General features: G+C 36.9%; 1 protein-coding gene across 1 annotated transcript; it reads left to right on the plus strand.

Annotated features, from left to right (window-relative positions):
• Positions 1–88: 88 nt before the first annotated feature.
• Positions 89–16,311, plus strand: LOC122009535 (equilibrative nucleotide transporter 2-like). Its single transcript, XM_042565727.1, has 5 exons — positions 89–163; positions 245–349; positions 435–590; positions 677–730; positions 16,180–16,311. Exons 1-5 carry the CDS (start codon positions 122–124, stop codon positions 16,309–16,311), a joined length of 489 nt encoding a protein of 162 aa, XP_042421661.1. The 5' UTR covers positions 89–121.
• Positions 16,312–16,649: the final 338 nt, after the last annotated feature.

Below are 16,649 nucleotides of genomic sequence, written 5' to 3' on the forward strand. Positions count from 1 at the left end.
TTGATCTTCCAATTCATAAAGTTGAGATTACTTTTCTTGTTCTATGCTTTTTTGGAATTCTCAATTCTAAACGAGGCTTGCTTAAAATGAGATTTACAGGAGCGGCTGAACGGGAGCTGCCATGAGTACCCACAAGCAAAACTGGGAACACTACAAAACGAAGGTTCTTCCTTATAAATACAGTTTACACCGAATCGGTAACTGTATTGATTTGATCAATTTATCAAGCTCTTATTTGAAGCAGGGAAGATTTACTGCATTGTTTATAAGCTGGCTACTTGGAAATGGATCCCTTTTCGCGTGGAACAGCATGTTGACGATTGGGGATTACTATGCCTTTCTCTTTCCAGTAAGAAATCACTTTCTCATCAACAATGACTTCTTATCTTTTGATATGTGTTGCAATAATTATTTCTTCCTTCATTTTATTTCAGAGGTATCATCCAACGAGAATACTCACACTTGTCTACCAACCTTTTGCTCTTGGAACAACAGCCATTTTAGCATATCATGAAGCAACACTTAATACTAGACGCCGCAACCTGTTAGCTTACTCGCTCTTCTTCTCAAGTTCACTTGGCCTTCTTATGGTTAGTATCAACAATCAATTTCTTCTAAAGCATCCTATTCCAAACTACTTGTCTTTATATTCAATTACACCATTGATTCGTTGCAGTTAGATCTAGCAACATCCGGTAAAGGTGGGTTGGGGATCTTCATTGGTGTTATTGTTGGTTGTTACTCGGAAAACTTAATGGTTCCACTGTACAAAAATTTTTGTACAAAGGTCTGAACTTTTCCTAGCTACCATATGTTCTTTTAAATTAAATTTGGATCGCCTGCGGAACTTAACACGTTTGATCCAAAGTTTAATTTACTTGTTCTTTTAGGTTTAGACTTGGATCTCCTGCGGAACTTAACACGTTCAATCCAAATCATCTAGGTTATTAATTTCATTAAATATTAATTTCCAGAATTGGCTTCCAGGACTGCATGGCGAGGCACATGGCCTTCTTGGATATGGGAACAACCACCACCGCCTAGGCAAAGCCTTTTAAGGAAAGCTAATATTTATTTTCCTTAAATAACTTTAGGTCAACCGAAAAGAACAATCAAATCACAAGGAAAAGAAAAATAAAAGAACATAACATCGAAAACTAATTCGAAATACTAGAATCACATTCCTCTTGTATTTAGTATTTTTACATGGAGATAAAACTAACATGATGCGGAAAACTATATTAGTTATACCTTACTTAGTAGATAATGACTTCTTGATCTTCTACCGTATTCCTCTTCTAATTCCGGACGTTGTGTGGGCAACGATCTTCCGAGACGAGAACCACCAATGCACCTTCTTCTTTTTTTGCAAGGTTCGGCCACCACATGACTCCAAGAAAGGATGAGGTCCGGCCACCACCACCAAGCTCCAAGGGATGCAAGAGCGAAGCCTCCTTTCTCTCCTTTTCTCCAAGCTAGATCCGGCCACCACAAATACTCCAAGAGAACAAGATGGTTCGGCCACAAGAAGGAGAAGAGAGAAGAGGAAGAGGCAGGCCACCAAGGAAGAGAGGGAGGAAAAGAATAATAGAGTCGTTCACCATAAAGCCTCCTCTACCCCCTCTTTTATAATCCTTGATCTTGGCAAATAAGGAAATTTAAATAAAAATTTCCTTAATTCTTTTGCAATGAAAAGGAAAATTTTATTTAATTAAAAATAATTTTTCTTTTCATTATAACATGGCCGGACACTTATTTCCCTAAATAAGGAGAGTTTTAATTAAACAAGAATTAAAACTTCCTAATTTGTTTTCATAAATTTATAAAAATTTCTCCAATAATTTTTATCCCTTCATGATTGGTTTATAAAAAAGGAAATTTAATAAATTAAAATCTTTCTTTTAAACATGTGGATAAAAAGAAAGTTATCTCTAAAAATTAAAAACTCTTTTAATCTATAAATAAGGAAAGATATCAAATCTTTTCTTAATCTTTTGTAGAAACTTATAAAAGAGAATATTTAATTTTTAAACTCTCTTTTAAAACCATGATATCCACATAAGAAATAATTTTAATAAAAATCCTTTTTAATATTCTAGTGGCCGGCCACCTAAGCTTGGGACCCAAGCTTTGGCCGGCCACCAACTTGGCTCATCCACTTGGTCTTGGTCGGCCCTAGTTTGGGTTCCAAGCTAGCTTGGCCGGCCCCATTAGATGGGTAAGAAGGTGGGCCCCATTGGATTGGTCGGCCCCATTGATCGGTCCACGTCCTAGCTGTTGCGTAGCAATGGCTAGTTTCTTCTGTGTCTTCTTCGCAGGTTATAAAAGGGGTTGAGGAGCTACTGTTCCAGTGAGTTACTGCTTCCTTCTTGCCCCTGCTTCTTGCTGCACTTGAGCTTTGCTGAGCTCTCTGATTCGTGAAGCTTCGTGTGAGCTTCCCCGGCTGGTCAGCTGCTGCTGTTCTTCCGTGAAGTTGCTGCTTCGATAACGGAAACCAGTCGAAGGCAAGCAAGGTGTTTTACATTCATATTGTTTGTAGTTCTTGCTGTATTTCTATCTTGTTGTTGCAAGTTATTGCGGCGAGGTTTCTCCACCCAGAAGGAGTTGTTATTAGCCGATTTTCCGGGGACTCATCCACCGACGGATTGATAAGGCTCGTCCACCTTACGGACACGCCGAGGAGTAGGAGTATCATCTCCGAACCTCGTTACATCTTCGTGTTGAGGTTTGCTTTCCCTTTTCGTTTCTATTCGTTTTATTTCCGCTGCGCTAACGTCAACTTGTAGAAAGAAACGAAGATTTGGGGTCGGCTATTCACACCCCCCCTCTCTAGCCGCGATCATCGATCCTAACAAAGAGCACACACTTCCATAATAACTGAGGTCTTTGTTCCTTTATAAAGTCAGTATAAAAGAAACGACCTCTAATGGTCCTACTCAATACACTCTAAGTGTACTAGTGTAATTATATAGTTAAGATAAACTAATATCTAATTACACTACGACCTTCCAATGGTTTGTTCCTTTCCATCTTGGTCGTGAGCTACTGTTTATAATTTATAAGGTACTGATAACATGATTCTCTGTGTGTGACACTACACACCATGTTATCTACAATATAAACTAATTGAACAACTACATTTATCATAAATGTAGACATTTGACCAATGTGATTCTTATTTCTAGGTAAATGTTTATACCAAAAGTTAAGCTTTTAGTATATATCCTAACAATCTCCCACTTATACTAAAAGACTAAGCTGCCATATCTGCTGTCATACATCTGAATCCCAACCCTTCAACATGTCCATCAAAAGCTCTTGCCTTAAGGGCCTTAGTGAAAAGATCTACCGGTCATCATCTGATGCAATCTAGGCAGCAACAACTTCTCCTCGTTTATATGATTTCTCGTATTGGGTGGTACTTGCGCTCTATTGTGTTTACTTGCCTTATAGACTCATGGTTTCTTCGAGTTTGCTACTGCACCACTATTATTACAATAAATTGTAATAATCTTTGGACAAACCAGAAATCATATCTAAGTCTATCTTGAGGTTATTGAGTCATTCAGCTTTTATGACTACCTCATAGGCTTGCCATATACTCAGCTTCTATGGTGGAGTCCAAAAAAACACATATGCTTATCACTCTTCCATAGTTATGACTTTACCTCCTAAAGTAAACACAAAACCTCGAGGTTGACTTACTATTGTCCTTATCCGATTGGAAGTCAAAATCCGTGCAACTCATAGGGACAAAATTAACTGTCTTGTAAGCTAGCATATAATCTCTAGTGCCTCTAAGGTACTTCAATATATGCTTTATTGCAGTCCAATGTCCTTGTCCAGGATTACTTTGATATCTGCTAACTATACCCTTGGCAAAACAGATTTCTGATATCGTGCATAGCATACATTAGGCTTCCGACAGCCGAAGCATAAAGAACTGCCTTTATTTCCTCTATCTACTTTGATGTCTTCGGAGACATCTCTTTAGATAAAGCTACTCCATGCTAAAAAGGTAAGAAACCTTTCTTGGAGTTTTGCATGCTTAAAACTGTTAGGATGTATACTAAAAGTCTAGCTTTTGGTATAAACATTTATCTAGAAATAAGAATCACATTGGTCAAATGTCTACATTTATGATAAATGTAGTTGTTCAATTAATTTATATTGTAGATAACATGGTGTGTGGTGTCACACACAGAGAATCATGTTATCAGTACCTTATAAATTATAAACAGTAGCTCACGACCAAAATGGAAAGGAACAAACCATTGGAAGGTCGTAGTGTAATTAGGTATAGTTTATCTTAACTATATAATTACACTAGTACACTTAGAGTGTATTGAGTAGGACCATTAGAGGTCGTTTCTTTTATACTGACTTTATAAAGGAACAAAGACCTCAGTTATTATGGAAGTGTGTGCTCTTAATCCTAATATAATAACAAGCACATATATTTGATATTTATTTCTTTAATTTATCAATGGGTGAGATTCAGTTCGATAAATCAATAAGCCCAATAAGTTGGGAAATGATATCACTTATAGTGTGTGTTGTTGATTATAGAAGGAAATTGTGTCCTAGTAATCTAGGTTGAAAATGTGCCCAAGAGGAGCTCATAAGGATTGTGATGTTAAACCCTACAGGTGGACTTAGTCCGACATGATGATAAGGTTGAGTGGTACTACTCTTGGACTAAGATATTAATTAAATGAGTTGTCAGTAACTCACTTAATTAGTGGACATTCGACATCTTAAACACAGGGAGACTAACACACTCATAATAAGAAGGAGCCCAAAATATAATTTGGGATTGGTGCGGTAGTTCAATAATAGTTCTCTAGTGGAATGAATTATTATTGATAAAATTAAGTTGTGTGTTCGGGGCGAACACGGGATGCTTAATTTTATCGGGAGACCAAAACCAATTCCTCCTCTCGGTCCCTATCGTAGCCTCTTAATTATAGAGTACTATGCCCATCTATACCCACCTTCTTACCCATCCCATAGGGGCCAGCCAAGCCAGCTTGGAGACCAAGCTAGGGTCGGCCAAAGTTTGGTTCATGGGTGCTTCAAGGTGGCCGACCCTAGCTTGGGTTCAAACTTGGTGTGGCCGGCCCAAATTAAAATAAAAGGATTTTTATTTTTTAAAATTTTTCTTATGTGGATAACATGATTTAAAAGAGAGTTTAAAATTTTAAATCTTTCCTTTTATAAGATTCTACAAAAGATTAAGAGAAGAGCTAAATCTCTTTCCTTATTTGTAGATTAAAAAGGTTGATTTTAATTTTGGTAAAAACTTTCCTTTTAACCATGTTCATGATTTAAAAGTTTAAAAAATTAATAATTCTCTTTTATTAGTTTCTACAAAAGATTAAGAAAAGATTTGATATCTTTCCTTATTTGTAGATTGAAAGGAGATTTTAATTTTTAGAGATAACTTTCCGGAAATTATCCACATGTTTAAAGAAAGATTTAATTTATAAAATTTCCTTTTAACCAATCATGAAGGGATAAAAATTATTGGAGAAATTTTTTATAAAATTTTCAGAAGCAAATAAGGAAGTTTTAATTTGTGTTTAAAAATTTTATTTGCTTGGAGATTTGGTTTGGCCGGCCATTATAATAATGAGAAGAAAAATTATTTTTAATTAAATAAATTTTTCTTTTTCATGGAAAAAGAATTAAAGAAGTTTTTATTAAAATTTCCTTATTTGCCAAGACCAAGGATTATAAAAGAGGAGGTGGAGGAGCCTTCATGGGTGAACAACCTTTATTCTTTTCCTTCCTCTCTTCCTTGGTTTTGGTGGCCGGCCCTATTTCTCTCCTCTCCTCTTGTTGGCCGAAACCTATCTTCTTGGTGGAGCTCTTGTTTGTGGCCAGATCAAGGAAGGAGAAGAAGAAGAGAAAGTAAGCCTCGGCTCTAGCATCCTTTGGAGCATTGGTGGTGGCCGAAATTCTTCATCCTTGAAGAAATTTATTGTGGCCGAAATCTAGAAGAAAGAAGGAAGGTGGAAAGGTGGTTCTCATCTCGGAAGATCGTTGCCCACACAACGTCCGAGGTTAGAAGAGGAATACGGTAGAAGATCAAGAGGTCTTTGTCTTCAAAAGAAAGGTATAACTAGTAATGTTTTTCCGCATCATGCTAGTTTTATTTCTTTGTAAAAATACCAAATACAAGAGGCATGCGATTCTAGTATTTCGAATTAGTTTTCGATGTTGTGTTCTTTTGTTTTCTTTTCGAACTTGTGCTTCGATTGCTCTTTTTGGTTGACCTAGAGTTATTTAAGGAAATTAAATATTAGCTTTCTTTAAAAGGCTTTGTCTAGTCGGTGGTGGTTGTTCCCATATCCAAGAAGGCCATGTGCCTCGCCACGTCAGTACTGGAAGCCAATTTTGGAAATAGATATTTAATTGTCTTCGTAACCTAGGTGATTTGGATCAAACGTGTTAAGTTTCGCAGGAGATCCAAGTCTAAACCTAAAAGAACAAATAAGTTAAACTTAGGATCAAACGTGTTAAGTTCCGCAGGCGATCCAAGTTTAATTTAAAAGAACACATAGTAGCTAGGAAAAGGTTCAGACCTTTGTACAAAATTTTTGTACAGTGGAACCGTTAGACTTTCCGAGTAGCAACCAACAAAAACGAGCAAGGATTTTTTTCGATATATGAAACTTGGGATAAGTAAAATATTCTTTTCTTGCTATCCCTTATTACTTTGATCCCAAGAATATATACATTCTCCCAAGTCCTTCATATCGAATTGTTTGGACAACCATACTCTTACTTCTGACAACATTTTGATATTGTTTCCAACTACCAAAAATGTTATCTACGTATAGTACAAGAAATACCACCACGTTTCCATCACACTTTTTGTATACACAAGACTTATCCGGTTACTAAATAAATCCATAGGTCTGGATTATTTTGATAAACCGGATGTTCCAAGACCTTGAAGCTTTGCTTTAGTCCATAGACTGATTGAGCTTGCACACAAGATGCTCTTTGCCCTTTGCAATGAACTCTTCTGGTTACTTTATATGGATGCTTTCTTCAAGACTTCCATTAAGAAATGCTGTCTTGACATCCACTTGTCAAATAGATAAAAGAATCCAGATAGACTTAAGCATGGCTACCAGTGAAAAAATTTCCTTTTTCATCAAGCCTTGCTTTGAAAGTTTCTACCTTCCTATCTATCCATCTTTTCCTATTGCAGACCTATTTTTACCCAATGGCTTTTACACCATCTGGTGATTTTACAAGCTTCCAGATTTTATTAGAATACATATATTCTAATTCTGTATTCATTTCTCTTTGCCAAGATGCTGCATCTTTATCTTGGAGTGCTTCATCATATGTCCGGGATTAGACTCATGTTCATTTGGGATCAAGTCCAAAAACTCTCCCAAAACATGAATTTTTTAGGTTTGCTTGACAACCCTCCCACTACGATGAGCCACTGTCTGTGTATCATTTATGATACGTTTTGCAGTTTCTTGTGATATTTCATCTTGTACAGTTGGTACTAGATTAGACATGTCCTTTATAATTTCTTAAGAACAAATTTACTTATGGGCTTGTGGTTTATTACATAGTCATTTTCTAAAAATCGGTCATTGATTCTAACAATGACCTTCTGATTTTTAAGACTATAAAACAACTTTCGTTTCTTTAGGATAACTCACAAACAAGTGAACTCCTGCCCAACTTATCAGTGTCTCTCATGTGCTAGACCACCCAAATCCGAATATGTTTCAGACTAAGCTTACGCCCATTCTGCAATTCTATGGGAGTAGAGAGTTCTGACTTTAGAAGGTATTATGTTCACTTCTGTTTCTAGTGTATATCCTTAAAACGAATTTGGTAATCATCAATCTACTTATTTCCATAAAAGTCTTATACCTTCTTTCTACTACACCATTCTGTTGGGGTGTACTAGGTGCAGTTAGTTGGGATTGAGTCCCGACTTCTGATAAGTGACTCCTAAATTGTCCCAAGAGGTACTTGCCACTACGATCTTACCATAGTGACTTGATACTTTTACTTTAACATTTCTCCACATCAGCCTTGTACTCTTTAAACTAATCAAAGCACTTAGTCTTGCGGCACATTAAGTAAATGTATTTGTATCTTAAATAGTTGTCTATAAAATAGACGAAATATTCGATACTACCTCTTGTCTGGATAGTCATAGGATCACACAAATCAGAATGAACCAATTCCAATGTATCTTTGGCTCCATACCCCTTATACTTAAAAGCTTCTCGGTTATTTTTCCTTCCAAGTAAGACTCGCAGGTTGGAAAGATTTCCACTACCAATGAACCCAAAAGTTCATTAGCTACCAATGAATCCTACTCAAGTTAATATAACCTAGCCTTAGATGTCAAAGATATAATTGGTTCATTTCCGAAGATTGCTTTCTTTTAAAGTTAGAAGATGTGTTACTAATTTTCATTTATTGTATCGTGGGAGTTATTGGATTATAAATTGTCAACCAATATACCAGAATAGATAACTTCTCTATTTTTCTTGATAACAGCTTTGTTATCAAAATAGACACTATATCTATTTATAGTTTAGAAACTGAAATCAGGTTCTTTCTAAACTTAGTACGTAAAGACAATTACTAATAATCCATTTTTTAAACCTCTCCCACTGCAACAGCTGCTATTTTTGCAGTAGTTCCCATGCAGACAGTGTTTTCCTTTTCATATAGTTGTCGGGTTTCCTGGAACCCTGCAATAAATTGCAGACATGATTAGTGGTATCTGTATTTACACTCCAGGTACTGGTAGATAACACCACTAAACATGTTTCAACAACAAATGAATTAAATACACACATATTACTCTCAGTTCTAAGAAGACAGTCTACCTTAATGTCCAAGTCCTATTTCCAATCATTACAATTGGGACTACTAAGTCTTTTCTATAGTATAACAACTAGGGGATTGACAAACATTTTAAATCCTAAGAATCACAAAAATATTTGGTCAAGATCAATTCTTTAAAATCCCCATGAATTTTGTATGCCACGATAGTGTGGACGTATACAAAATCAAAGAGGAGATTTTATCCATTAATTTTATTATCTCGTCAACTTTACTTTATGACGAATAAAATTAATAGTTGATATGTCTTTGATCAAATATTTGGTCAAAACGTTTTGAATTTAAAATAACATTGATTCCTCAAATAATATTATTTAAATTCACCAACACCTCAAACACCGTAAATTTTGCATGCCACGATAGTGTGGACGTATACAAAATTTAAACATTTGTAAGAGGAGGGTTTTACCCATTAATTATCTTGCCAATAAATCTTTATGACAAAATAAAACTACCTCAAACACCGTTGAATTTTGTATGCCACGATAGTGTGGACGTATACAAAATCAAACATTTGTAAGAGGAGTTTTTAATTTTATTATCTTGTCAACATATTTATTTGACAAATTAATAGTTGATTTTCTTCGGCCACACAAATAATAGCAGTGACTCCGATGGGGAGGATACTATTAGACGTGCCTAAGTGTATACCATTACTTGACACTAAGCCCATTAGTAAGATTGTGCCCCTTCCGATGGGGAAGATCACATGCTCTTAATTAACTTCCTATAGTCATCCAAAATGGAAGTTTAATCTAGTTATCCGCAAACAAGCTCATCCGATATGGAGGAAGGCACTCAGAGCCAACGTGCAAGCTTGTTGCATCACTTATAAACCAGTAATGGAGACCATGGAATTTATTTAAAAATAAATCCCTCTCCCACTTAGTTATTTAAAGTGAGGAATTTTGACTAAGCTAGCCTACTTAACATGCATACTAACAAGCACACACAGCACAACATAAAAAGCAATAAATAGAAAAAAAACTAATTTTCAACTATTATGGCTTTTATCTATTGTTGTCCTCCGTGTGTCGCCAACCCTAGCTGCTGCCATCTTTGGCCACCGCCACCTGGTCTAGTTGTCGCATCCATCTTGCTCCTTGTTCCGCTGCGCCTCTGGTCCTCAAAAGGTTCCACGCCTTGCAAGATTCGATCCGCGACATAAATAGAATTTTACATTTTTCGATCCTATATTCCTCGAAGGAATGTACATGTATCTAGATCAAAAATAAAATCCTAATAAAACTAAATACAGCTCCTGCTGTATTTTATAATACAATCATGCACACACAATAAATGCCCTTCACATGTCCAAGGGTCCAATCACACACATAATAACTATAAGCCATAATAGTTGGATCCTGCATCCACAAAGTTAGCACATCCTACTATTATCCTGCCTAAATTATGTATGACATGTGCATAATTAAACTAATACCAAATAAACAGAGACAAAACCCTAGCTCTGATACCAATTGTTGGTTACTACTCGGAAAACCTAATGGTTCCACTGTACAAAAATTTTTGTACAAAGGTCTGAACCTTTCCTAGCTACCATGTGTTCTTTTAAATTAAATTTGGATCGCCTGCGGAACTTAACACGTTTGATCCAAAGTTTAATTTACTTGTTCTTTTAGATTTAGACTTGGATCTCCTGCGGAACTTAACACGTTCGATCCAAATCACCTAGGTTATTAATTTCATTAAATATTAATTTCCAGAATTGGCTTCCAGGACTGCATGGCGAGGCACATGGCCTTCTTGGATATGGGAACAACCACCACCGCCTAGGCAAAGCCTTTTAAGGAAAGCTAATATTTAATTTCCTTAAATAACTTTAGGTCAACCGAAAAGAACAATCAAATCACAAGGAAAAGAAAAATAAAAGAACATAACATCGAAAACTAATTCGAAATACTAGAATCGCATGCCTCTTGTATTTGGTATTTTTACATGGAGATAAAACTAACATGATGCGGAAAACTATATTAGTTATACCTTACTTAGTAGATAATGACCTCTTGATCTTCTACCGTATTCCTCTTCTAATCCCGGATGTTGTGTGGGCAACGATCTTCCGAGACGAGAATCACCAAGGCACCTTCTTCTTTTTTTGCAAGGTTCGGCCACCACATGACTCCAAGAAAGGATGAGGTCCGACCACCACCACCAAGCTCCAAGGGATGCAAGAGCGAAGCCTCCTTTCTCTCCTTTTCTCCAAGCTAGATCCGGCCACCACAAAGACTCCAAGAGAACAAGATGGTTCAGCCACAAGAAGGAGAAGAGAGAAGAGGAAGAGGTCGGCCACCAAGGAAGAGAGGGAGGAAAAGAATAATAGAGTCGTTCACCATAAAGCCTCCTCTACCCCCTCTTTTATAATCCTTGATCTTGGCAAATAAGGAAATTTAAATAAAAACTTCCTTAATTCTTTTGCCATGAAAAGGAAAAATTTATTTAATTAAAAATAATTTTTCTTTTCATTATAACATGGTCGGACACTTATTTCCCCAAATCAAGGAGAGTTTTAATTAAACAAGAATTAAAACTTCCTAATTTATTTTCAGAAATTTATAAAAATTTCTCCAATAATTTTTATCCCTTCATGATTGGTTTATAAAAAGGAAATTTAATAAATTAAAATCTTTCTTTTAAACATGTGGATAAAAAGAAAGTTATCTCTAAAAATTAAAAACTCTTTTAATCTACAAATAAGGAAAGATATTAAATCTTTTCTTAATCTTTTGTAGAAACTTATAAAAGAGAATATTTAATTTTTAAACTCTATTTTAAAACCATGATATCCACATAAGAAATAATTTTAATAAAAATCTTTTTTAATATTCTAGTGGCCGGCCACCTAAGCTTGGGACCCAAGCTTTGGCCGGCCACCAACTTGGCTCATCCACTTGGTCTTGGCCGGCCCTAGCTTGGGTTCCAAGCTAGCTTGGCCGGCCCCATTGGATGGGTAAGAAGGTGGGTATGTGGTGGGTATAAATCTCTATATACAAGAGGCTACGATAGGGACCGAGAGGAGGAATTGATTTTGGTCTCCCGATAAAATTAAGCATCCCGTGTTCGCCTCAAACACACAACTTAATTTTATCAATAATAATTCATTCCACTAGAGAACTATTATTGAACTACCGCACCAATCCCAAATAATAATTCAATATTAAGCTAGGCTTGTTGCGAAAGGGTACACTCAGAAAGAGGGAATCGATTATCAAGAGACCTTTTCACCGGTAGCCATGCTTAAGTCTATCCGGATACTCTTATCCATTGCTGCTCATATGGATTATGAGATTTGGCAAATGGATGTCAAGACAGCTTTCCTTAATGGAAGTCTTGAAAAGAACATTCATATGAAGCAACCAGAAGGGTTCATTGAAAAAGGCAAAGAGCATCTAGTGTGCAAGCTCAATCGGTCCATTTATGGACTGAAGCAAGCTTCAAGGTCTTGGAACATCCGGTTTAATGAAGTAATCCAGTCATATGGATTTATTCAGTGTACAGATGAGTCTTGTGTATACAAGAAGTGTAACGGAAACGTGGTGGTATTTCTTGTACTATACATAGATGATATTTTGTTAATTGGCAACAATGTCAAGGTATTATCGGACGTAAGGGTATGGTTGTTCAAACAATTTGATATGAAGGACTTAGGAGATTGTGCACACATTCTTGGGATCAAAGTTATAAGGGATCGCAAGAAAAGAATGTTGTATCTGTCCCAAGCTTCATATATATATACAATCATTGCTCGTTTTAGCATGCAGAATTCCAAGAAAGGTTTCTTACCTTTTAGGCATGGAGTAGCTCTATCTAAAGAGATGTCTCTGAAGACATCAAAGGAGATAGAGGACATGAAAGGAATTCCTTATGCTTCGGCTGTAGGAAGCCTTATGTATGCAATGCTGTGTACGAGACCTGATATCTGTTTTGCTGTGGGCATGGTTAGCAGATATCAGAGTAATCCTGGACAAGGACATTGGACTGCGGTAAAGCATATATTAAAGTACCTGAGATGGACTAGAGATTATATGCTAGTTTACCAAGTAGACGATTTGCTCCCTGTAGGTTACACGGATTCAGATTTCCAATCGGATAGGGACAACAGTAAGTATACATTAGGCTATGTGTTTACTTTAGGAGGTGGAGCCATTGCATGGAAGAGTGTTAAGCAGAAATGCGTTTCGGACTCAACCATGGAAGTTGAGTATGTAGCAGCCTCTGAGGCAACTAAAGAAGCAGTATGGCTCAGGAACTTTCTAATGGACTTAGATGTGATTCTTGGTTTGCCCAAAATCATCGTAATTTATTGTGATAATAGTGGTGCAGTTGCAAACTCGAAGGAACCATGAGCCCATAAGGCAAGTAAACATATAGAGCGCAAGTACCACCTGATATGAGATATCGTAAAGCGAGGAAAAGTTGTCATCGCCAAGATTGCATCAGCAGATAACCTGGCGGATCCTTTCACTAAGACCCTTCCAGCAAAAGCTTTCGATCGGCATGTGGAGGGAATGGGAATCAGATGTATGGCAGCAGATATGACAACTTAGTCATTAGTATAAGTGGGAGATTGTTAGAGTGTATACTGAAAGCCTAAGCTTTTGTAAACATTTATTTTGAATAAAGAATCACATTTGGTCAAATTGTCTACATTTGTTTGTAGTTGTTCAATTAATTTATATTATAGATAACATAGTATGTGGTGTCACATACAGAAGATAATGTTATCAGTTCCTTATAAATTATAAACAGTAGCTCACGACCAAAATGGAAAGGAACAAACCATTGGAAGGTCGTAGTGTAATTAGGTATTAGTTTATCTTAACTATATAATTACACTAGTACACTTAGAGTGTATTGAGTAGGACCATCAGAGGTCATTTCTTTTATACTGACTTTATAAAGGAACAAGACCTCAGTTATTATGGATGTGTGTGCTCTTAATCCTAATATAATAACAAGCACATATATTTGATATTTATTTCTTTAATTTATCAATGGGTGAGATTTAGTTCGATAAATCAATAAGCTCGATAAGTTGGGAAATGATATCACTTATAGTGTGTGTTGTTGATTATAGAAGGAAACTGTGTCCTAGTTATCTAGGTTGATAATGTCCCCAAGAGGAGCTCATAAGGATTGTCATGTTAAATCCTGCAGGTGGACTTAGTTCGACATGACGATAAGGTTGAGTGGTACTACTCTTGGACTAAGATATTAATTAAATAAGTTGTCAGTAACTCACTTAATTAGTGGGCATTCGACATCTTAAACACAGGGAGACTAACACACTCATAATAAGAAGAAGCCCAAAAATGTAATTTGGGATTGGTGTGGTAGTTCAATAATAGCTCTAGTGGAATGAATTATTATTGATAAAATTAAGTTGTGTGTTCGGGGCGAACACAGGATGCTTAATTTTATCGGGAGACCAAAACCAATTCCTCCTCTCGGTCCCTATCGTAGCCTCTTATTTATAGAGTACTATACCCACCTATACCCACCTTCATACCCATGTTGTAGGGGTCGGCCAAGCTAGCTTGAGGACCAAGCTAGGGTCGGCCAAATCTTGGTCCATGGGTGGCCGGCCCTAGCTTGAACCCAAGCTTAGGTGGCCGGTCCTATTAAATTTAAAAAGATTTTTAATTTTAAATTTTTCTTATGTGGAAGATATAATTTATTGGAGAGATTAAAAATTAAAATATCTCTTTTATAAGTTTCTACAAAAGATTAAGAAAAGAGATTAAATCTCTTTCCTTATTTGTAGATTGAAAGGATATTTTATTTTTCTTCTTTATAAATTATTCACATGTTGAAAAATTAAAATTATAGAAATTTCTTTTTATCAACTATGAAGGGATTTTAAAGGAAAATTTTATTTTTTAAAATTTTCGGAGACAAATAAGGAATTTTAATTGGTTGATTAAAAATTGTCTTATTTGTTCTTCCATGAGGTGGTCGGCCATGACATGGGTAATTAGGAAATTTTATTTAATTTTTCTTAATTAATTCATGTCAAGGAAAGCTAAGGAAATTTTATTATAATTAAATTTCCTTATTTGCCAAAGTTAAGGATTATAAAAGAGGGGATTTTGGGTGCCTTCAAGGTGAACAACCTCTATTATTTTTTTCCCTCTTTTCTTCCTTGGTGTGGCCGGCTCTTCCCTTTCTCTTCTCTCCATCCTTGTGGCCAAAACTCTCTTCTCTCTTGGAGATCAAGTGGTGGCCGGATTCTAGCTTGGAGAAAAAGGAGAGAAAGCTTGCATCCCTTGGAGCATTGGTGGTGATTGAATCTCTTCATCCTTGGAGGTGCTCTTGTTGTGGCCGAACCTTACAAGGAGGAGAAGAAGGTGCTTTGGTGGTTTCTCATCTCGGAAGATCGTTGCTCACACAACGTCCGAGATTAGAAGAGGAATGCAGTAGAAGACCTAGAGGTTTTTGCTTGCAAAATAAAAGGTATACTAGTATTTAATTTCCGCATCATACTAGTTTTATTTCTTTGTAAAAATACCAAGTACAAGAGGCATGCGATTCTAGTTTTTCGAATTAGTTTTCGATGTTGTGTTCTTTTATTTTTCTTTTCCTTGTGATTTGATTGTTCTTAGAGGTTAACCTAGGGTTACTATGGGAAGGTTAAATATTTAATTTCCTTAAAAGGCTTTGTCTAGTCGGTGGTGGTTACTCCCATATCCAAGAAGGTCATGTGCCTCGCCATGCAGTACTGGAAGCCGATTTTGGAAATAGATATTTAATTATCTTCGTGACCTAGGTGATTTGGATCGAACGTGTTAAGTTCCGCAGGAGATCCAAGTCTAAACCTAAAAGAACAAATAAATTAAACTTTGGATCAAACGTGTTAAGTTCCACAGGCGATCCAAGTTTAATTTAAAAGAACACATGATAGCTAGGAAAAGGTTCAGACCTTTGTACAAAATTTTTGTACAGTGGAACCGTTAGGTTTTCCGAGTAGCAACCAACAGAAGGGAGGTAGTCGTCGTCCTTCAACTAGTTGATAGTCCTGTCAATTCCAAAGTTGAAGAGGCGGAGCGCTCGGTCTGGAAACCTATCATTGAAGGCATCTGAGCGGAAATAATCCCACTTGAGTACTTCAAATCTACCGGGCTCTGCCTCTTGATAAATTTGTAGGGCTGATCGGGAGGCCTCCAACTCCTCTTTTAGAGACTCCAACTCAGTATCCTTCACCATAGATTGCTCTGCCGATCGACTCTCCCGCTCAACTCTCAGTATGGACTCGACCTTCTTCAGGTTCTGAGCCAGGACTCGAGCCTCTTTGTTCTTGATCTCCAAGTCTTCAATAGCTCAGAGTTTCTTGGTGTTGGACGAATAGATCTTCGACTCAAAAGAGCTGGCCTGTTTATTGAGCCTCGCCTGTTATGAAGCCTGATCGACACTCTTACTCCTCTCTGCCTCCAGCAGCTCGGAGCTTCGCTACAGATCGGCCCTCAGTTGAGCCCCCTCCGCGGTCAGCTGCTCCAAGCTTGCCTGAGAAGCCTCCAACTGGCCGCTAGAGCCGTGCATCTGTTGGACTTCATGCTCGAGAAAGGCTAGCTTCTGGCACATGGCCAAACTCTCAACACAATACTGTAGTGACAAGGAGAACATAAGGGTCTATTGGGCAAAAACATGTAAATATAAATGCAGTATACTTACCCCAATGGCCATCTGGGTATGGTTGTTTGCGACCTCCCCCAGAGAGATGACCGCCGCACGGGTCC

Source organism: Zingiber officinale, chromosome 8A (assembly GCF_018446385.1).
Source record: "Zingiber officinale cultivar Zhangliang chromosome 8A, Zo_v1.1, whole genome shotgun sequence".
Taxonomy (NCBI): domain Eukaryota; kingdom Viridiplantae; phylum Streptophyta; class Magnoliopsida; order Zingiberales; family Zingiberaceae; genus Zingiber; species Zingiber officinale.

Bases quoted from the DNA above. Each gene is read 5' to 3' on its own strand.
- LOC122009535 (XM_042565727.1), top strand. From the start codon at position 122: ATGAGTACCCACAAGCAAAACTGGGAACACTACAAAACGAAG. The intron at 591-676 runs GTTAGTATCAAC...GATTCGTTGCAG, and splicing joins GTTCACTTGGCCTTCTTATG to TTAGATCTAGCAACATCCGG. The intron at 731-16,179 runs GTTGGTTGTTAC...GACCTTCTTCAG, and splicing joins GGATCTTCATTGGTGTTATT to GTTCTGAGCCAGGACTCGAG.